The following is a 22,906-nucleotide window of genomic DNA, read 5'->3' on the forward strand; positions in this document are numbered from 1 at the left end:
TTCTTTTAATAACTTCTTTATGGCCCTTGTTTCTCTTTGTGAGACCTTGTAAACGCTCGAGGGAGTCACGGTGGATAAGGTGCTGGCTCGCTAGTCTGGAGGTTGGGTGTTGGCCGAAAAAGTTCATCCAGATTTTCCGGCATGGTTCTCCCTTGTCAGTGATGCAGGACGGAGGGCCTGACACGGACAGTTGTCTAGTCGTTCGGGACGGGACGGGACGGGACGGGATGAAAAAGTGAGGTCCTGTGTACACATTGGCGTGCACGTAAAAGATCCCTTGACAGTTGGAATTCGATATAAGAGTAGGCTGTAGTGCTTCTCTCCGGGCAAAATTTCCCTCATAGCACACTGTATGGCGTATGCCTGTCTTCATTAGCCTAGTTCTGAGTGGGACGTTAAACTATATTTCATTTCATTTCATTCATTGTAAACGCTCAACAATAATAACTTGTAGAGTTATGGCCCTTGTTTCACTTTGTTGAACCTTGTTATGGCCCTTGTGAATGCTCAAACACAACAGCTACCATCCAATCTGTATGAAATTTATATGAATCATTTGAATTAGTGAAACAAAGAAACCTGTTGAATTTCAGCAATTTCTGTTTTGTTTCTTTTTGACTTATGGCCCTTTGTTCACTTTGTGAGACCTTGTAAATGCTTGAATGACAAAAGTTATAATCTGACATATATAAAATGTATAATATGCATCATTTAAGTTTGTGAAACAGTTAATAACTTCCAGAGTCATGGCACTTGTTTCACTTTGTGAAACCTAGTAAATGCTCCAAAGACAAAAGTTATCATCCAATCTGTAGGAAATTTATTTACTCCATCTAGATATTAGTGAAACTTTAATTTTACCAATTCCAGCAATCACTTCTAGAGTTATGGCCCTTCAATGGTTCGAACAACAAAAGTTATCATCCAATCGATCTGTATGAAATTGATATTATTTAAATTAGTAAAACAAAAATGGCTGTCGAATTTCAACAATTTCTGTAAATTACTTCAAGTCCCAGAGTTTGTAGAATCATGGACCTTATATAGGCCTATAATGTGAACCCTCAAGCCACGAAAATTATAATCTGAAATGTATGAAATTGTCTTGTAAATTCCCCCCCCCCCCCATTACCCACAAGTACAAAAGAATAAATATGTGACAACCCTTTAGTCGACCCATGTAGGATTTAGCTGCACAATGTGCGTATGTCTCGTTGCCCGACAACCTATCTTTTTTTAACGCGGAGACTGGGTAATCACGTAGAGTTGTATGCTGAATCGTCCAGTCATAATAGTTAGTACTTCCGGTGTAAACTGGGTTGATTTCACGTGTGTTTGTTGATGATTTATTTTTATTTTTAAGGTATTTATATCAGGTATTTACAACTGACATTTGAAAAATATTGATTCTAGCTAGATAATGGATCCCGAATTATGAACGCATTAGATCTAATATAATAATATGAGCGAATAAATCCAATAAATTAATAATGTAATTCAAGAATGTCATTTTATCTTTAATCCTGCCCTCCGCTCCTTTAAATTCTTACTTGTGCCTGTGGAAATTTCTAGTTCTTCTAGAATATCTGAGAAAATGAAAACTTTTTTGTTCTAGACTAAATCTATATCATAAGAAATAGACATTCCCTCGTTTTAGTTGCGTCAAATACATAGAATTTGGAATAACAAAATATACACGTTATTATAGTCAACAAAAAGGTTTGTTGAAAAGGTTCATGAATGAATTTAGATTGTTGTTGAATTTTGAATCAGCCTAATTAAATCTGCTAAGAAGGTTGACAAAATTTATAAAATTGCTTTGTAAATTTCTTAGCTAAGTATAGCATTCAATTAATAGGCCCAACTTGAAATAAAATTATGATGAGGACTAGACAACCAGTGGCTCCTACATTATGTACCGGTATATGATGCACCATTGGCATGTATTTTGGTAATTAGTAATAAGCTAATTTAAATAATCAGGAGAACATTTTTCATAATATTATTTTAATCGTCATTTTTTTTTTTAAGCTTAGAGCCTATAAGTTCAAAATGGCAAGTAGTGGAGATGGAGATAATAATAGAGACCATGATGAATCAAGAATGCCTAAAGACATGAAAGGTTTATTGAGATTATGTGCTGAAGTTTCAGATCCTAGTAATGAAAATAAAACTAGCCAAGAAATAGTTAACCAATTGGATCCAGAGGTAAATTTAATAAGCAGAACAACTGAAGTATTTCTATCTGTTACAGGACTGGAAAATAGAAATAATGACTTTTAGTTTAGTTATAGCTGACAAAATGTCAGACATTAAAGGCATTCTTACGAGATTCTGATTATGGCTGATCGATTTGCAAATCCCATTCAATCACGTTTACGGCAAAAATTAGCCTAATCGGTTTCATGTAATCATTGTATTTACCACAATGGTTCACCAAATCGATTATGCAAATCTTCCAACTTGCTCAACTGCCAGATTGACGATTGGATTTCCAAGATGGTGTCCTCCACAAGCGACATGGCGTTTCTGATATTAGTTCATTTTCTGTTGAATTTCACATTAAAACATACATAATACAAATAACTGGACATTTGGGAACAGTCAACTGGTACAACTCCTCATCTTTATTTTTGGGCGGTGTCTTCAAGAACAGAATAAAGAAAATTTAATCTTTTAACATTATTTTTGAATTCTTCAGTCTTCAGCCATCCATATTCCTGAAGCAATGGCCCGAGAAATCCCTCTTTGGCCATTTCTGGATTGACATCTGATACTTGAGCTTTTAAGAGAGTGTGTCTATTCTTCCCGTTCAATCAAATCTATCCCATTTACAGCAACATGACAGCCCTTCGTTTAATTCTGGGTCTTCCTTAAAAATTTGGACAGTGATTTAAGGTATTAAAAATGGTAAAAGTATGTTCGTCTCCAGTATTGTTTACATTGTTTTTGATTTGATAGCCTCGTTTGTCACGCAATTAGTTTTTTTGCAATATACTGCTACGCACTGGTTAATTGGGCTTAATAAGATTGTGAGTCATGATGTAACGTAACATATTTGGTCCAATTTGGAGCTCTGTTTTAAGCGTAATGCTTCTGTAACGCAGTTAGCTATTGGTTGTTAATCGAACCATTGACCAGTCATAATTTGGAACAGAAATTTGCTTTCGTTAAAGCAGTGTTTAGTGGGATTAGGTCTAATCAAATGTAACGCTGCGAGGAGTATGTCAGCCATCTTGCGATGCAACTTGTCACGTTTACGAGAACCGATTCGAATACTAATTCTGGCGTCTAGAGCATTCCCTAGTGGATTGAATAGTTGAGTGATACAAATATCATTATTGTTTATTAACAGAAACAAGTGTTTTTAGAGAAGGCTCTGTCTGATCTAACTGTTAATCCTGTACAACGTATGAAGGAATGTATACACATTATAAAAACAACACCAGATACTGATGACGGTATTGAAAATAAACTTCAAGCTTTAGAGGAACTTTTAGAATGGTGCGGACATATAGATTTTGCAATAGGTAAGTAATCTGATTTATAAAATTTAATGCTATTTATGGTGGTTTACTGCAGAAACATGTTGATACAGGTAAGTGTTCTGTAGTTTAAATTGAATCCAAAAAGTCAAAAACTAAGGTAGAATTATTAATTCCCAGGTAAAAAAATGTTTCATACATTTGGTTTTTTTTATACGGCGTATGATTTTACAAACAATTTTGTTTTCGACTAGTTTCTTCACTTCTTGATCCCTTCTTTCACCTACTTATTACAAGTTGTATTCTTGCTGTTTTTAGAAGTAAGGTGTAAATTTTACAAATTCATATTCCAATATTGCTTTGTAAAAAGTCTAAGTTAGTGCGCATAATTTCATTAATGATTGTCAAAAATTGGCATATAAAATCGGTGTCTGACGTTATACACAAACACCATATAGTATCGTATCTATTTGATTTAGATTTAGTCATACTTGACAAAATTATGCAAAAATATGTATCCAAATAATAATAATCTGTACTGACAGTGTACTCTGGCAGACCATCGATCTTTAATATAACGCAATTTTTGTTTTCATCAAATTTTTCACATGACAATTGATTTTAATGCACATATTTTTCAGATTTCCATAAAATTGGTGGATTCGAAGTATTTTCATCTCTATTAAATCATGAAGATGCAGAGTTGAGATGGACATGTTTAGAACTAGTAGCAGATTTAGTACAGAATAATCCTTACTGTCAGAAGGCTGTCTTAGAAAATAATTTACTTCCTGTTTTATTAGAATCGCTTGACAAAGATCAAAACTCAACTGTTAAAACAAAGGCATTGTATGCTCTGTCATGTAAGTATTTTTGCTAAAATATGACATTTCCTACGGCTTAAGACACACTAAATATGTACTCAGATTGATTATTTTACATTTAATTAGGACAACAGACTCAAAATACCAACGCTAGATAATCTCCCGACTTGGATTCAATCGGATTTAAACTAGGCCCATCAGGTTTTTCCGCTACCGATAAATGATGGCGGCGTCTTCTTACGCTCGAGCAGCATAGGTCGGTGAAATTTCGGTTTCACATATCTGTGTAAATACTGCATGGAATTGAACCATTTTTGAACTGATATTTGTTTTAGAGATTCAATTTTCACAATATTGTTGTTTGAAAGAGATTCATATTTTGTAAAATGGTCCATCAGGACCCTGTTTCACAAAATCTTAAATCTTAAAATCGTCTTAAACTAAAATGGGAAATACAGGTACAGTCCACCCGTATATTTTATTGTAAAGCAATTTCAGCAATTAGATGACGCCTCAAATTAGAACCACAAGAAAAAAAAACAACACTCAAAACCCCAGTAAACAGAAACCTTTGTTACTGTGTTATATATGACCGTATGATACAAGTATAAATTATACTATTTTCCAATAATTAAGACAACAATAACAAAAAAAAAAAATTAAAAAAAAAATCAAAAAAAATCTGAACTTACTTCATATCTATTGTCATGAAAAGAAGAGCACTCTTATCTACAAAAGAATATCTTTGCGTACTATGGTTTAAAATGGCGAATTTCTTGGTATTAGAAGACCTAATGTCTAACGCCATATCCAAAGTGTATTTGCTTACACCCTAAGTGCCTGCACTGGAAATGTGCATTGTGCAGGCGCAAACAATTTTATCTAGAATCTATTAAAATTGCACCTAAAGTTAAAATCAATCTACGTGAAACACATCAAATTTAATATTTCCTTTAATTTTAGTTCAAATCTATTTTAGTTATTTTAGCTTAAGATTTTGTGAAACAGGGCCCTGGGCTTTAACTTTGTTTTTATTTTAGGTTTGTGTAGAGATAACGAAGATGGACAAAAATTATTTACAGAACAAGATGGTTTCTCGGTATTAATGAGAGCTATGCAAACAGATGTGGAAAAACTGAAAATCAAGGCTTCTTTTATGTTAAATTCTATGTGTACAAGTCATCCTAGTTATAAAGGTAAACTAGTTTATTTCAGTGATATTCTAATTAATGCTCAGAGCCATAATAGTTTTTACTTATCTCTCAATTCTAGTGCTCAAGGGGGATTGGATGGATGAATGGTTAGCACGCGCGCACTGTATCATAAGGCATGTCATTGAGTCTACTGGCGTAGTTTCGAATCCCCGGTTGTACGTGACAAGGAGTAGGGTCGCCTGTCCAACCTCGTGGGTTTTCTCAGGGTCCTCCGGTTTCCTCCCATTGCTAAAGACCCCTATGCGCAAGCAAATTATTGAAATAAAATTTTAAAAAACATATGTTAGTCCCTAAATGACCTAGTTTGTGTTTCTCTCTCTCTCTTTCTCTAGCGCCCAAGGTAAGATATCTAATAACGAGTACTATATGGACCATCACGTCCATCATGGAATGTTTATAATATATAAAGTGAGTGAGTTTTAGTTTTATTAAAATCACCTATTAAGTTTATAATTGGGTTTTTTTTTTCCGATATATTATGTGATATTGTTTTGTTGGTTTTTTTTTAGATATATTATGTGATATTGGTATGGTAGAACAGTTCATAGGTTTAATTACACAGGAACATGGGCCATTACAAGAACATGTAATGAATGCATTATTAACTTTAATAACAGATCATGATAGAGCTAGAGACATTGCTCAACAACCTCAACTTAATCTGCATGATATACTCAAAGAAAGGCTTACTGTACTTCAAGACAAACCAGAATTTGAGGTACTTATTTTCAGATTATAGATATTACCATGTTAAATGAAGGTGACACAAAATTGAGCCTTTTCTGTTAACTTATAATATACAAAATCTGTTCAGTTGACCACACTGGTACCTTTTATTCTGGTCTTCTCTCAGATTGTCCATATATATAAGTTATTTATAGCAATCATATCAAGTTCAGTTGTTTGTAAATTCTTCAGAACAACTGTATTTATGGTATGCTTACATTAGTTGAATTTTTCAGGAATATTCAACCGTGCAAGATATCTATCAAAACAGAATGAATAAATCTGTCGAAACTATGTAACTTTACAAGGCATATTAGGTAAAGTCAAAATATGTCCATAGATGTGGCATAACTTTTGAAATAAAAAAGGGTTCCATATTAGACAGTGGGGTGAAGTAGAAAACTGTATTATGTGTAATCTTTATATATCTGTTTTTTGAGTTTCATGCACTGATTAACTATCATCTTGATCATTGACCCGCCTACTAGGTAAGGCGCTGGCTCGCTAGCCTGGAGGTCGGGTGTTCGATCCCTGCATTGGCCGAGAAAGTTCATCTCGATTTTCCGACGTGGTTTCCCCTTGTCAGTGATGCAGAACGGAGGGCCTGACAAGGACAGCTGCCTAGTCATTCAGATGGGACGAAAAACCGAGGTCCCGTGTACACATTAGCATTCATGTAAAAGATCCCTTGGCAGTTGGAATTCGATATAAAAGTAGGCCGTAGCGCCACTGCCCGGGCAAAATTTCCCTCATAGCACACTGTATGGCGTATGCCCGTCTTCAATTAGCCCAGGTTAGGTGCAGAAGCGTAGGACGTTAAACCCCATTTCATTTCATTTCATTTGATCATTGATCCCAACATAAGGTTATTTATAGCTAGACTTGAATTATAACCTCTCTTTACCAAAAAGCCTTTGATACTAGATTACAATTAGAAAAGTTTAGAAGACAAAGACTGTACATTATGACAATGTACTATACATTAACTCAGTCATGATGAACCATACTACTTACTTCCAGTAGTGAGTACCGTATAGAAGACCAGTGAATCACGGAGTTATTCAAGACCCTCACTGACAGAGAGCACTGGATAGATAAGACTAAATACTTTAAAGTTCATACATTTTATTATCAACTTATCAACTTACTTTTTGGCCTTTCAAGCATCTCACATTTTCTTTTTTTCATTTCCAGGAGGAGAAAGAATATGCAGAAAGAATATTGAAATTAATCAGCTCAAATGGTGGTTCTAGTGGAAATCAAGATGTCTTTCGGTAATAAGAACAACAGACTGTTGTGTATATTGAATGTGATCGTGTTTTAGTGCACTTATTTTTATCAAATCCTAGAATTTGAGAATATTATGATTACTTGTATTATTACCAGTAGTTCTATTAAGGAAGCTGTTATTATCAGTTTTATGTAATCACTATTGCTCATATAAGTTATAACTTATCACAAGGAATTTATATGGTGTGGATGTAATTAGTGATGTAAATCATCGAGAAATTTACATTCCTTGGAAAAAACCCCCCAGAAATTACTGCTGAAAGATATGATCTGGCTTCATGACTTACTGAACATTTCTAATTGCACTGTGTTACCAGAAAATGCTTGTTTACACATACTTTGTTAAACTGTGTATTGTTTTAATATTAGAAAGGAACTGCTATTGTTATTGTACTAAATGTGCACTATATCTAATACATGTCGTGTCAAATCAAAGTTCTTGTCTCTATTATATTGAAATTGGGCTGATGAAGACAGGCATACATAGTATGAGGGAATTTTACCTTGACGGCAGCACTATGATATACTCTTATTTTGATTAAAAATCCCTCAAATAGAGTTAAAAGATTTTAATTCATAAAAGTAAAAAAAATACTTATGGAGTCCAATCTTGGTTATCAGTAGCTTACAACAAAACGGTGCTTAAGGGTGTTGAGTAGTCTAAGATACACACTAACTTTTCAACACCAATCTTATTACATATTCCTGAAGCAATGGCCGAGAAATCCCTCTCTAGCAATTGATACTTAGACTGAAAACTTTTTCATGGAGTGTGTCCATTCTCATTTGCTCATCGTCCAATCAGATCTCTACTGAGTACAGTAAAATAAACAGAATTTTCATAACTGCCGTTTATAGGGGGTGACCTCCGATATAAATTCTATAAACGTGTCTGTTTGTACCAATTATTACTGCCTACCTTAAGTATTCAATAATATTTACCCATTTTTGTGAAGAGAATCCATGAATTTTTTATTTTATTAAAAAAAGCACGTGTTTCTGTCCAGTTTGGTGAAACACAACGGACAGTTGATTAAATATATTAAAAGGTGTTGAAAAAATTGTTTGTATGCTCCAAGAGATGACAAAAAGATTCCATGTGTGCGGCGAGAGAGAGAGATGGGGTTTAACGCCCAATTGTCACAAACTAGGTCATTTCGGGACTAACACATGCTTCAATTTTATTTCAATAATTCGTGTGTAGGGGTCTTTAGTATTGAGAGGAAACAGGAGGTTGTTGATCAGACTGTTGAACCAATTATAATTTGGGACAGAAATTTGCAGCAAGTACCGCAGTGCTTTAGTGGGAATAGGTCTAATCAAACGAAACACTGTGAAGAGTATGATTTTATTAAGGCATTGCACACTTGTTCCATGTGTAAAATAAACCAGAGGACACATAACAGTCCAACCATTTGTTGTGTAATAATAGAGATAGAAGAAATTTTTTTTATTAATTTGTAGCAAATGAGATCAGTTATTGAATAAATTATGAGGTCATACACATCGGTCACATGACTGCCTCCAGAAACGGTTTCACACTGGATGATGTAACCCAAATTCCCTCTACAACGCGATGGTCCAGGTCTACCATCTATCACAACTGGAGCATTATTGGATTTCTTTTTTTGATGTTCGAAGACTACCATTTTTAAATGTATAAAACGATTTTGAGTGCGGAGGAGTGAATTGATGTAAATATTTACTTTTTACATCCAAATTTTTGTATTTTAAAACTTGTTGACGTATTCAAAGAATTTACCCAAGATCACAAAATCTCGTTTGAAGGTACATAATGAACAAAGATGTTAAAATACCTTTAGTTGATATTTTTGAATGTTTTTGTTGCTTAAAACGTCTTCTGATCTACAGTTGGGTTTATTGATATTTGAGAAAACACAGTCTATTCTAAAAAGTGAACTGTATGTTTCTTGTACTTGCATTTAGCATTGTTCATGCCAAATTTGATGAAAATCCATGTAGGCATAACTGAGAAAGATCAACTTTTGTTGGCATAAGCACCATTGTCTATCATGCCTTTGCCTTTTGGACTAAGTTTGGAACATAGTAGGTTAATAAAATGGTACTTTAAAGGTCACCGGAAAAGCATCAATTTTTTTTTTAAATAATGCAAGTAATTATGTCAACATATCCTTTCCATAAGTACAACAGGAGCCTGAACGTCAATATTAACTGCAACAGGTAAATTTCAACATTAGTAATTTCCGCCGTTCTCCGTCGGTAGTCGGAACTTTCCGTCAATAAGCAATCCGTGACGTCATTTTAGTCCTTCTGCACATAGAAATATAGACTAGAATATGAGCAGAAGGACTAAAATGACGTCAAATTTACGGAAAGTTACGACTACCCACGGAGAATGCCGGAAATTGCTGACGTTGAAATTTACCTGTTGCAGGTAATATTGACATTCGGGTTCGTGTTATACTTATGGAAAGGATATGTTGACATAATTACTTGCATTATTTAAAAAATTTATGAACCTTTTCCGGTGACCTTTAATTGTAGTTTACCACCCCAAATAACAAAAAATGTCATCAAAAAAAAATTATTGCTATATTTATGATTAATCAACAACCCAACTGTAATGTTTACATTGTAAACTTTGATTTATTCATATCTCCCAAACACACCCACTATATGAAAAACACTTCTAAACATAGAAAGCTTTTTATTGGAGCTAACATTTAATACAGATCATATATTATGACAACAAGGACAATAAAAATCTTTTATCACTGCAGGTTACTGTATACAACAAATTTACAGCACAACTTCCTCATTAAAAATACTACGAAACATGAAAATATACACAACAAGTGAGATTGTATGCAATTGTATCAAAAATAAAAATTAATATAAGGCACAACATGAACTCTAATATTCTACAGTATATTAAAACTTAAAAACAGTACAATATTATCTTAGCATTGCAAGTTTGCTGTACATAAAATAACTGTAACTCTATATATGAATAATATACATTTAGTGTTTGAAAACAAATTCAACTATCACCAAAAGCTAAATATGTACATCAATATATAAATTGTCTTAAAAGCATATTAATAATGCATACAAGAAGTTGTAAGAATAAAAATAATATGAAATAGGGTTTAACGACTGGGCTAAAGAAGACAAGATTATGCCTTACAGTGTGCTATGAGGGAAATCTGGCCTAGACAACGGTACTATGGCCGACTCTTATATTATATCTCCAACTGTCAAGTATTCTTTTATGTGCACACACAAATTTTTATTTTTTTTTTTGTACCATACGGAAAATCTCAATGAACTTTCTGGGTCAACGCTGGGAGCAAATATGGAACCACCAGGTTAGCGAGTCAATGTTTTACTCACTGAGCCACTGCAGCTCCCTGTGTGCTTTAGATCAATACAGTCTTTTAGTTTCAAGTTTCATAATTTCGACCATGGAGTAGAGTTGTCTACCTAATCATATCTAAAATCACCATTTCTCTCTCACTGATGACGTAACAGAATGAGCTACCACTACCACTGAGATTATATTCTTTGTAAGTATTTCCTTCAAAGTGCTATTTAGATGAATTATATAATTATGCTACAATATACAACACTTATATGACAAAAAAATATGTGCAAAACAAATCTGATCAGAACTAAATTGCTCTGGGGTTTAATATTATTTCAATAACCAATCTAATACAAGAAGATTACAAAATAAAATCTTATTTTTAAAAAAATTCTATTTCATAAATTGTTTGTGGTAAGAAAAGAAAAAAGCCCACACAAATAGAAAAAATATTTTGGAATGATCTGTTTCGCTGCCTTATATAAAGGTACACTTCATATTTATATAGGACATCTGACCTGATCAACCAGTTATCACAGGATAGATGGCAGAGTCTTAATACATACACTTTCACTAATAGGCTTCTAGTATACATCAGTTTCTCCTGAATAATTAGTGTTATCTGTCCGATCCGTCAATCACTTGCAGACATTTTTTTAACGTTATGTGAGCGTCCTAAAATTTTGAATCATTTGAACGAACAAATGAGTTGTTTTTTAATAATAAATTAACGTACAAGATATTACTAGACTAATATCAAAATGTATACAATATTATCACGTAATGTATGATTTAAAAATGTATAGCAAGACAAAGTAATAAAATAATGATACTGCAATATTATTATGTTTTGTCTCACTAGAGACCATTAAACAAGTTAAAATACAGATACACTATCGTGCACATGCATTTCTATTAAATCATCTCATAACCGTCATCTTCTATAATTTAAAATAATGGCATGCCACCATCATCAACCAATGAAATCTCATAGGTATTTTAAAACGATATAATTATGATGTAAAATAATATCTGGTGTTTAATAATTTAAACCCATTTTATTTACTAAATACTAGTGTGACTACATCTACTATAACTATATAATAAAGTCTGAGCTAAATGTTGAATAATGAAGCAAGTGTTGTAATATTGCTCTACATAAATGTACAGATATTAATAAAAAAAATTCTGTACACTTCTCTAATATAGAAATCTTGTGAAATTTGAGCTCTTATAATTATAACAATTAGATATAATTTATCATTAAAGGCAATGGTTTACATATCTTTATAAATGCGATAATGTTTAAATAATGCCTACCATACATATATATGTTCAAGTGTATTTTAGTAAACATTAAGTCTTACTTTGAATCAGAAAAAACATATGTGCTTACGGTACATAATTTCATTTAATTACCACATTAGATAATTAATAATCGATAGAGATGCTTATCAAAATTATCTTTGTCTACCTGCAGCTGCTTTTCAATCTCTATTCAAGGCAATGTTAATGGAATGTTGCAAAAAAAAAAATCTTAATATTATACAAATATACTAGTTTTGTTTAGTATTAATAAAGTTGATATCAAACAATAATTTATTAAAATATGTCAATTAATTTTACAAGACCTAAGTTCACCAGTAGCTCATTTACACTAAGCAAGCCACATAAAATTTAGTCAGCTCATCTCAAAATATATCTTGAATAGTCAAGAAATTTTTATATGCTGCATTTATTATACAAAACAAGTTTCAGATAGAAAAAGCCTGATTAAAACCTCACCTGTAGAAAATAAAATCGGCAGTAAAGAAACAAACTGTTGCCATGCAAGATACGCCCACATTTTGCAAGACATGGACATATATTTTAAGTTTCATCAAAATCAGATAAAATTCTGACCAGTAGAGTATCCACAAACTAAAAACATGATTTTTCGTACAATCAGGGGCCATAATCCATGAAGTTTCGATCCAATATCAAAAGAAAATGAGATCTTTTGGAGATAAACCTATATTTCAAGTTTCGAAATATCCGACAAGAATTTTGGCCTCTAGAGTGCACCCAAAGAAATCGTGGACGGAAGGACATGGGCAATGACAATATACGTCCACATGAAAATCTAGGCGTATAAAAATTGATTGTATAAAAGAAAAAAGAAATGTAAATTTTTATAAATTAAAACTGTCATCATGATAATCTTCAACTTCCAGATCTTTTGCAAATGGTGGGGTTTTCTTTTTGTTCTTTATTTGTCTGAATCCAATACATGTAAATACAATACCCAACAACATTCCACCAAATAAACATCCCAATGCCACACCTGTCACTGTATCTGAAAATAAATGTTTAAATTATTTTCAAAATCTTGTTGACATTGGACATCCTGTATGTTAACTTGACAGGAACATGACCAATTATTTGATGACATCAATCAAAAATTCATTCCTATTGTCCTATGAATCTAATAAACAATGCTTTATCTTTCTGTGTAACACAGAGTCTACATTTATTTAATTATGAACCAATTCAAATGCATTGATTGATACCAAGATGTATACAATGTTAGTCCAAAATAATGTGGAGATATATACCACAATGTCAAAGAATTTTTATCTTGATTGCAATGCCATGTAACAAATAAATTTGGTCAGGTTTTCAAGCATAATCTATACTCAAATAGTAAATTTTACTCACTTGCATAATAAAACTTCTCATGTCCTCTAGGAAGGATCTCTCCCTTTCCCAACAAGTCATGTAAAATCCAACTCCACATCTCGCTATTGAAATCATGCACAAAATCTACCTTGGATTTAGAGAGATCATCTCCTGTCCATATAGCAATACCTACAAAATATAATTTACCAGTATCAATTACCTGCTCATCGCATAGACCTGCATATTCTGAAATTTACACTAAACTGTATAATGCATGGTTATAAGATAATTCTAAAGTTTATAAATAAGCCATGGTTAGGAAAGATTTCTTAACTTATCAGCCATAAGGTTAGGAGAGTATTCTAAGAACAATAGTTAGGAGAGAATTCTAAACTTTATAATGCCTAGTTAGGGGGAATTCCAAACTATATAAGCCATATAGTTAGGAAAGAATTTTAAAAATTTTAATGCATTGATTATTAGTAGGAAATTCCAGAGTTTATAAATCATTGTTAGTAGGAAATTATAAATGTTATATTAGAAGGAAATTATAAACTTTTTAATGCATATAGCCAGTAGGAAATTATAAACTTTATGAAGTTTAGTTAGTAGAAAATTATAAACTTTATAATGGATGGTTAGTAGAAAATTATAAACTTTATAATGGATGGTTAGTAGGAAAGTATAAACTTTATAACGCATGGTTAGTAGGAAATTATAAACTTTACAATGGATGGTTAGTAGAAAATTATAAACTTTATAATGGATGGTTAGTAGAAAATTATAAACTTTATAATGGATAGTTAGAAGGAAAATATAAACTTTATAATGCATGGTTACTAGGAAATTATAAACTTTATAATAGATGGTTAGTAAAAAATTATAAACTTTACAATGGATGGTTAGTAGAAAATTATAAACTTTATAATGGATGGTTAGTAGGAAAGTATAAACTTTATAATGCATGGTTAGTAGGAAAGTATAAACTTTATAATGCATGGTAAGTAGGAAATTATAAACTTTATAATGGATGGTTAGTAGGAAAGTATAAACTTTATAACGCATGGTTAGTAGGAAATTATAAACTTTAAAATTAATATTTTAATGTACAATATTATGTCGTTTTTTTAAAGTTTACCTTTTAAGTTCATGTCTTTAGCAAACTGGTATTTAATCCGTAGACTTTCCACATCTTCATACCATAGTTGATGATAGGTTGTACCTGAACTTGTGTTTTTCTGTAGTAATATGAAACATAGTATAGAAAGTTTATTACCAAATGAAACAAGTGTGTTTCTTCACAAAAATTCTATTATCTGTTTGTGAACTCCAAATAAAAGAAATATTTCTACCAAGAATCCAATAGAAAGGCTGCATTACCAACAAAATCGTAAACATTTATAGTTTTCTTCAACACAACGAAGTCATTTTGATATCACCAATGATACATTTTTAGTTCAATGAGGGGTCTATAGCAAATTTAAGGAGGGAACTCCAGAACAACTGAAAATTTGACTTGTGACCAGATTTCGTCCAGATTTATTGTAGGTAGACTTACCTTAAAGACATAACTAGATATATGGTAGACTTACCTTAAAGACATGACAAGGAGCTTTATAAGCATTATTCCAGTGTCCTGAATGGAGTACTTGAATACCCTTCCATCTTAGTACATCATCTATTGGTACCCTCTCTCTGTTTGTTACATCACAAGTAGATGTATTGTCTTTATTATGTAACTTACAAACCATTGTAGTCTCCTATAACAAACAACCATAATATCATACAGGTCAGGGATCTAAATTTAAAATTTTATCACTCAGTTCAGTTAAGGCATATTTTTGTACATTTCTCCTATCTTTCAAAGAATATGACAATTTATAATTGTTTGAACACCAAGAAACAACTTTTAATGTAACTATATTTATTGTCTTAAATATAGGTTTAATTATTTGAATTGCCTGGGTAAAATCTTCAGCCTGTAATAATTCCAAGACATTATAAGATTTCATAGGAATAGTAGTATATAGATTACTCACATTATAAGATTTACAAGGATAGCTATATCCATGCCATGGTATAGCCATAATCAATCGTTCTTCTGTTATTCCTGCAGTTACATACTCATCAACACCTAAAAAAAAACCATTGCAATACTAATCTCTAGTCATAGCGTTTCAAACATCAGCAAAATCCAACAAAAGAATATATTTGGTGTCTGGAATAGCACTTTCACTGCGAACTTTGATCAACGGTCATTTTTCTGACATTTACTGAGTGTATTGACAGTAATTTACACATTAAAACTTTTAATTTAACAGTATTTATTGTGTTACAGTTAAATTCTTTGAAAATCTAATTTTGTGGCATGTAAATTCAGCAGGTCAATTTCACTGCCAGTCAATCATGACTGGCAAATATAACTGACACAAGAGCCCTGGACTCGACATTACATTTTCATCCATTCAAAATGCTGTATCAACAAAGGTATTCTTAAGATTTATTTTCATTGAAAGATATACCAAATCTATCGAAAAATTGGATTGATAATAGATTTTTCAGGGCTGAAATTCGATACAAGTGTGGTCAGTTCCTCTACATTTTTTTTTTTGCTATTTGACTAAAGTAAAGGTTTTTTTTTACCTAAGACTAACTTTGTAATAGGAATTGTAGCTCTAGCTTTACAACCATATCCTTCAATGTAAGTATAACTGTCTGGACTAAGCATAAATCTATCACAAGATTTAGCTAACATACTAGAAACACTTTCACTGTCATCACTTCCGCTAATTACAGGTTTCCATGGTACTATACAGTCCATCTAGTAAACAAAATCACACTTTGATATACGAGAGAAAGAGAGAGAGAGAGAGAGAGATGAGTTTTAAAACACTTTGAAATAAACAGGCCGATCTATAGCAAAACCCCAAATTGTCAAATAAATGTCTTGTTCCATCATAATACAACTTTGACTTACTCTTTGAATGGCATTTATTAGTAATTGGAACATAATCAAAAACACACTTTTATGGAATAACAATTACTATGGTTTATTTCACTAAAGATTTCACAAGTCGTTATCAAATTTGTGTATATGCTTGATAACGACTTGTGAAATCTTGTTGAAACATCGCAGTGAAATAAACCATAGTAATTGTTATTCCATAAAAGTGTGTTTTTGATTATGTTCCAATTACTAAATGCCATTCAAAGAATAAGTCAAATCTATTTGTGTATATGATTGATAACGACTTGTGAAATCTTGTTGAAACGTCGCAGTGAAATAAACCATAGTAATTGTTATTCCATAAAAGTGTGTTTTTGACAATTCTGACTTCATTAATTTTCAGAAAAAAGGAATAGGGATTGGGAAAAATAACATAAAACAATTTCCTATATCGTAAAAATAAATACATATCATTAGATATCACATGCTTTTGTAAAAAAGTAATAAAGGTAAAAACAGGAATATAATAAAGAAGATAATGGAAAGACTTCAAACTCAAACAAAAATCATACTGCACAATTTCATGTATAACAACAAGGCAGTTGATGTCACATTCTGAATACAACTGATTTATATTTAATAAATATTTTGTTTCCAGTGTATATTTCAGGGAACACTTTAAGATATCTTTATGACACTTTGTACACAACTTAGTTATGTCTTTTGCTCATCAAAATTTTCTCAGTTGAATAATTTTTATATTTCCAATAAAACAACTTTGAAATAGTTTTTGTAGAAGGGCATGGGATGTTGTTACATTTTCAAAGAGTATAGAGGGTTACCTTGCCTGGCGGTGAAAGAAATGACTGTTTCAGTTTAGCTAGAAACAAATCTATTTGAACACGATCGTCTTTTTCATTCTTGGTTAACCTGGGGATAAGAGGCATAAGATCCAGTATAACTACGTCTGCCCTTGTGTCTCTTGCCTTGATTCTAAACTCCTCCACCCAAGATATGACATTTGTATTATTAGAACTAAGGTCATCAAAAGCGGCAATATCATCTGTAGATGAAAAAATATATCTTAACAAAATATTTTAATTCCACAGTACACATTAAAAATATGCGGATATTAAGGTAATCGGGCAATCAAACATGAAATAATTATAGGTAACTTCAGCCACTAGAGGGTCAACAAGAATTTTAATAGTTAACAAGAACAATAACTTTTGATTAAAGCATTAATAATTAATCATATGTCAATATGGTCAATCACAACTGATGGCTCTTGCAATGTCTTCAACATATAAATTATATAGGATGCTAGTATGAATATTTGATTTTCCAATCTAATTTTACCTAACTTTATGATGATACCATATTTTTTGTGTTGACTGTGAGCATAGCACATCACATCTAAATTATGTTTATCTTCATCTACTACTGTTGTCACGGTATCCCAATGCCATTCTTTGTATTCAGAACTACCATTAGTCAGTACAAAAACCTAGAAAAAAATAAGAAAAAAAGAAATGAATTGAAATGGGGTATAAAATTAACGTCCAACTGTTCTGCTCCAACCGAGTTAATGAAGACTGACATACGCTATACCGTGTGCTATGAGGGAAATATTGCCTGGACAGTGGTGCTACGTCCTACTCTTATATCAAATTCCAATTGCCAAGGGATCTTTATATGCACTCCAATGTGTACACGGGACCTCAGTTTTTCTACAGTATATTTTGTTTCTTGCAAGGCTTTCAGTCCTGCACCACTGACAAGGAGGAACCACACTGGAAAATCCTGATGAACTTTCTTGGACACCGCAGGGATTGAGCACGGGACCTCCCGGTTAGCGAGCCAATATCACTGAGCCACAGTGGCGCAGGGCCTGGCAAGGGAAATGCATAGTTGTTCGGAAGGTTCAAAAAGTCCCATGTGCACATTGGCTTGCACTTAAATGAAAGTTTCAATTCGAAATAAGAGTAGGCCGACCGGACAAACTTTCCCCCATAGCATACTGTATGGCATATGCCCATCTTCATTAGCCCAGTCAGTGCAGAACAGTAGATCTTAAAACACCATTTCATTTCCAAAACAACATTATATTATTCTACAGAAATAACACATGACACAATTACATGTATGTTGAACACAGGGTTACTTATATGTTTATTTCTGGCGATAATTTAAGGAGTGGTCTCTCGTCTTTATCATGCAAAGAACTAAGATGAAATATTAACATCCAAGTAACCAACCTGTATTCCAAATAATTATTATAACTTGTGTTAATCTGTGTCAATTACTAAATACTGTTTGAACAATTTACTCTACATGTGATTAATATATTTCATTAAATTACTCTTTTAGATTATTGCAAAACATTAAGATGGCTAGACTTATTTGATTTTGAGTCACTCAAAAATTTATTCCATTGTATTTCATTGTATTCTGTATGTTTTTATATTTTGCGGGATGATAATCTCTTTGCCTATCTCTATTCAATTAAGACCAACCCAATTTAATATATTTATTCTAATTTGACCCGAATTAAAGTGATTTACATAGAGCCTAGTTCATTTAAATGAATGATGTACACTGGAAGTTGCATTTTTAAAGCAGCTTGCTGTGGAAACTTTATGTTGTTTGTGAGGACAGATTTCCACTTTTCTTTTATAACAATAAGAGAAAATGAATCAATGACCTATTCATCTTTAAAATTTAAGTAGGAATGAAGAACAATCATTTCTTAGTCATGTGATTTCCCCACATAATATTCAACAATGGACTGTTTAAAGTCACATGCAACAGTTGATTGTGCTGGATATAATAGTATAATTTATTTGTCCTTAATTTCCAATGAAGTTCAAAATTTATTTAAGGTTTTCTGTTCAGAATTAGCTCAGATTTCTGGATTTTTTTTAGAATTGAATATATGGAACATGGAATCTCGGTTTTTCGTGCCATCCAAATGACTAGACAGCTGTCCTTGTCAGACACTGACAAGGGGAAACCACGTCAGAAAATCCCAATGAATTATCTAGGCCAATGCAGGGATCGAACAGGCGATCTCCAGGCTAGCGAGCCAGCGTCTTACCCACTTATCCACCGTGGCTCCCCCAATATACAAATAAACCACATCTTGTAATACACATTGTTTTCTTGTAATACACATTTAACCACAGTGCATTCATTCTTCACATTTTCATTTCAATGCATATTTACAGTGAGTAATAAATTAATATTATATAACAGTAAGTAATATATTTATTTTAAACCTATACAACAAATCATAATAAAAATAAGATGATTCTAGTATAAATCTTTTTTCAAGCTCTTAATTTCATATGTTAATGGTAGCCTTTGTTGTTTTTTGTTTGTTTAACATTGCTTTCATAAAGCAAAAAGTCCTTTTTATTATTGCAAGCTACAATATTTTATATATTTCATTCAGTACAAACTAGAGGTGTGAAAATACTAAAGGTTAATTATTATATATTGTTTAAAACTGTTTATTATTTAAAGGCCCATTCCATCAGATGAGAATTTGAATTTTTCCTTCAATATCCAATTTTCACAGTTTAATCTATACTAAAATGTACTTAAATTGATAAATTAACATTTAATTAAAAAATAAAATCAAACTATTAAAGGTACATAATCTCCTGTTGACGAACTTTCAATTCATAATATCTTGGTAATACTGAATGGAACTAGTGATATCTCTTTAAGAGATAAAACTTTCATAGTATTGTAGTTTGCGAACACTAAAACATCCCTGTAAGATGCATTATGCAAGATTCAGATGATGAGATTGTAGCTCTTGCTAGAAAATGAAAAGGGAATAATATGTTCATTTCATTCTGATTGGAGTTACTGCCGTTTGAAGAACGGTGGAGTCTCAATTGTCATTGCTACCATTGTTACGATAATAAACAAAGTCTTGATTATCCATTTTTAAATTAAATCATTAACTAGCAATCATGTTTAACCCCACTGAAAATTAAAAGCATCTGATGATCTAGAGTGTTGATTATGAGCTTGATATCTGAATAAATGCCTAATTAATGATTTATATAAGATTTGAGGACAAAAGAAAGATATGCATTAGGCAAATTTAGTTCTTACATAATGCATCTTTAATTGATGACCAGGTTATAAGGAATACACATTAATAATATGTTAAGTACTGTGTACAACAATTAAGTATATTTTGAAATAACTCAAAGTGTATATATAATTAATATATCAAAACTGTTACAGAGTTTAATATGGTAAAATAAAGCCTGCACCATATTGCAAAATGTCTTATAAGACAAAGTTATTTTCCATAAACATTCTATATAATATAAAAGTATGGCAACAATGTAAAAATAAATACAATAGATAACAAACATATAGCATCTAACTTTGCTGCTTCATGGTATGAATAATTCATGTATTGATTCAATAAAGACTGTATATTTGTCTTATGTGACTGGAATTATGTTAATTCATCAGAGTCTGCATGATTCATTCTTAGCAGAATATATAATATATCATTGTACCTGATGTAATATATATATTACTACACTGTATATTTTTGCACACCTATATTTAATATAATAATATGGTTAACTTCAAAATTGTCAATATTCAGAGTGTAATATATACTGTGTACAAAGTCTACTTGTTTCAATTGTATGAAATTTCAGTCATTACATTGAATTGAGATATGATTTCTATAACCTCGCGCGCAGGTGTAAATGGTATTGCATTAATTCTACCTTGACAATTCTTGTTTGAGTATACACATACCTCTTTTCCAACTTCGTCATTTTTTGGTAGATAATCGCAATTAGACACATCTCGACATGCACACGGACTTCTTTTATTTCCAACACACAAAACTGTTATTATTAGCAAGATGAAGGTGTCGTATATTAATTTTTTGTAGGTCGAAGGCATGTTGACTGTTTTCACCGGAATTGCCTTGATTCAGTCTCAATAATACTTGTAATTCCAAAAATTATAATATTCCCCAACGGCAGTGGATTAGTGAGGTGTTAATTCATAAAGATCCAATCCGTCTTCACAATAAAGAACTGTCTAACAAACAGGTTTTATTTGTTGCATTACATCGCCGCCATTATCGGTCGCCAAGAACTATGCGAGGTTGACGTCATCAGCTGTATCTATTCTTGAACATTCACGCCGATAAAGCAAGGTGCGTTGATTGACTTGGCGCATGTTACCGAATTTATAACGCGGAGAAGGGCCCTCATGGGCTGGGGCGCAACATGCCGCATATCGACCACCCGCAACGCACAATTTCTATTTGTTTGTAAAATACTGAAATGCAATAAACATAAAATTTTAGATATAAATGATCGCTTTCTTTTGCATTACCTGAAGCATTACTTGGATGTTTAATCCAAGTTATTTGTCTTTACATGAGATTTTTATTTATGGGAGAGATGTATTTTTTAAAATAATAAATTTTTTTAAAAAGATGACTATTAGCGGAGGTAGGGGCTGGGGGGAGGGGGTCGTCATTAACAAAATATAGTAATAGTTTTGTTTTTCTTTTCCTTCTCTGATGATAAATGCCTATACTCAACTGCTCTAAAATATCATTTATGAGCGGTAATCAATTTTAAAACGAAATGCAGCCATATTAACAATGTAAAATATATATATAGATATTTAAGATTTAGATAAGAAGATCCCGAAGGAAAATTGCAGATTTTTAGTTACAAGAATGCTATTCCACGTTTTTGCACGTTAGCTTTGCGGGATTGATAGAACAGATAACATAAAGCGAATGCTCTTACAAAAATTACCATTCATTTCAACCCCCAAAATGATAATTTTGACATCAGGTTCTTCGACTCATAAATTTACCAAGAGTTCGCGACCATTTATTTTTAAAAGAAAAATAAAGAAAATGAACGTGCAAAGTCACCTACCATCAATTAATGATTAATAGGACAAGACTCATTTGGCTAAATCTATTTGTTAAGGCCAGCTAAATCTATTTGTTAAGGCCAGCTAAATTTATTTGTTAAGGCCTGCTAAATCTATTTGTTAAGGCCAGCTAAATCTATTTGTTAAGGCCAACTCAATTTTTGTCATGGTCGTTGAGATGTAAATAATTAGGGCACGTGATTGTTGGCGAAATAGTAGGTTAGGGTTAGGGTAAGCATTGAGGCTAGGTCCAGGTTTACCGTTAGGCTTGGGATTAGTGACCTATGACGAAAATTTGAGCTGGCTTTATCATTTAGCACCAACCAACTCATTTTGAAAGACAACAAAAAAAAAAAAGACTTATCCACACAATTTTCCATCTCCGACTTTTATTTTATCAATTCTTTTCAAACATACAATTAACTATTACATACAATACCCAACCCGCTTAGAAACAGATCATTTTTATT

General features: G+C 32.2%; 2 protein-coding genes across 5 annotated transcripts; one reads left to right on the forward strand and one right to left on the reverse strand.

Annotated features, from left to right (window-relative positions):
• Positions 1–1,282: 1,282 nt before the first annotated feature.
• Positions 1,283–7,974, forward strand: LOC126824157 (hsp70-binding protein 1). 4 transcript variants are annotated; one of them, XM_050553334.2, is made up of 7 exons: positions 1,283–1,363; positions 2,032–2,208; positions 3,356–3,530; positions 4,127–4,348; positions 5,350–5,505; positions 6,033–6,241; positions 7,444–7,974. In XM_050553334.2, exons 2-7 carry the CDS (start codon positions 2,053–2,055, stop codon positions 7,525–7,527), a joined length of 1,002 nt encoding a protein of 333 aa, XP_050409291.1. In that variant the 5' UTR covers positions 1,283–1,363; positions 2,032–2,052; the 3' UTR covers positions 7,528–7,974. The 4 variants fall into 4 exon arrangements, with proteins under 4 accessions (XP_050409291.1, XP_050409294.1, XP_050409292.1 ...); XM_050553337.2 differs by lacking the exon at positions 7,444–7,974 and adding an exon at positions 6,486–6,577; XM_050553335.2 differs by having other exon boundaries at positions 1,298–1,376.
• A 2,234-nt stretch (positions 7,975–10,208) lies between these two features.
• On the reverse strand, positions 10,209–21,664 carry LOC126823587 (di-N-acetylchitobiase). The gene is made up of 9 exons (XM_050552505.2): positions 21,288–21,664; positions 17,850–17,997; positions 17,333–17,553; positions 16,187–16,364; positions 15,583–15,677; positions 15,136–15,303; positions 14,682–14,781; positions 13,583–13,732; positions 10,209–13,220 (listed from the first exon to the last, which is right to left on the reverse strand). Exons 1-9 carry the CDS (start codon positions 21,435–21,437, stop codon positions 13,057–13,059), a joined length of 1,374 nt encoding a protein of 457 aa, XP_050408462.1. The 5' UTR covers positions 21,438–21,664; the 3' UTR covers positions 10,209–13,056.
• Between the last annotated feature and the right edge of the window lie 1,242 nt (positions 21,665–22,906).

The sequence above is a fragment of the Patella vulgata genome, chromosome 6, assembly GCF_932274485.2.
Source record: "Patella vulgata chromosome 6, xgPatVulg1.2, whole genome shotgun sequence".
In the NCBI taxonomy this organism is placed as follows: domain Eukaryota; kingdom Metazoa; phylum Mollusca; class Gastropoda; family Patellidae; genus Patella; species Patella vulgata.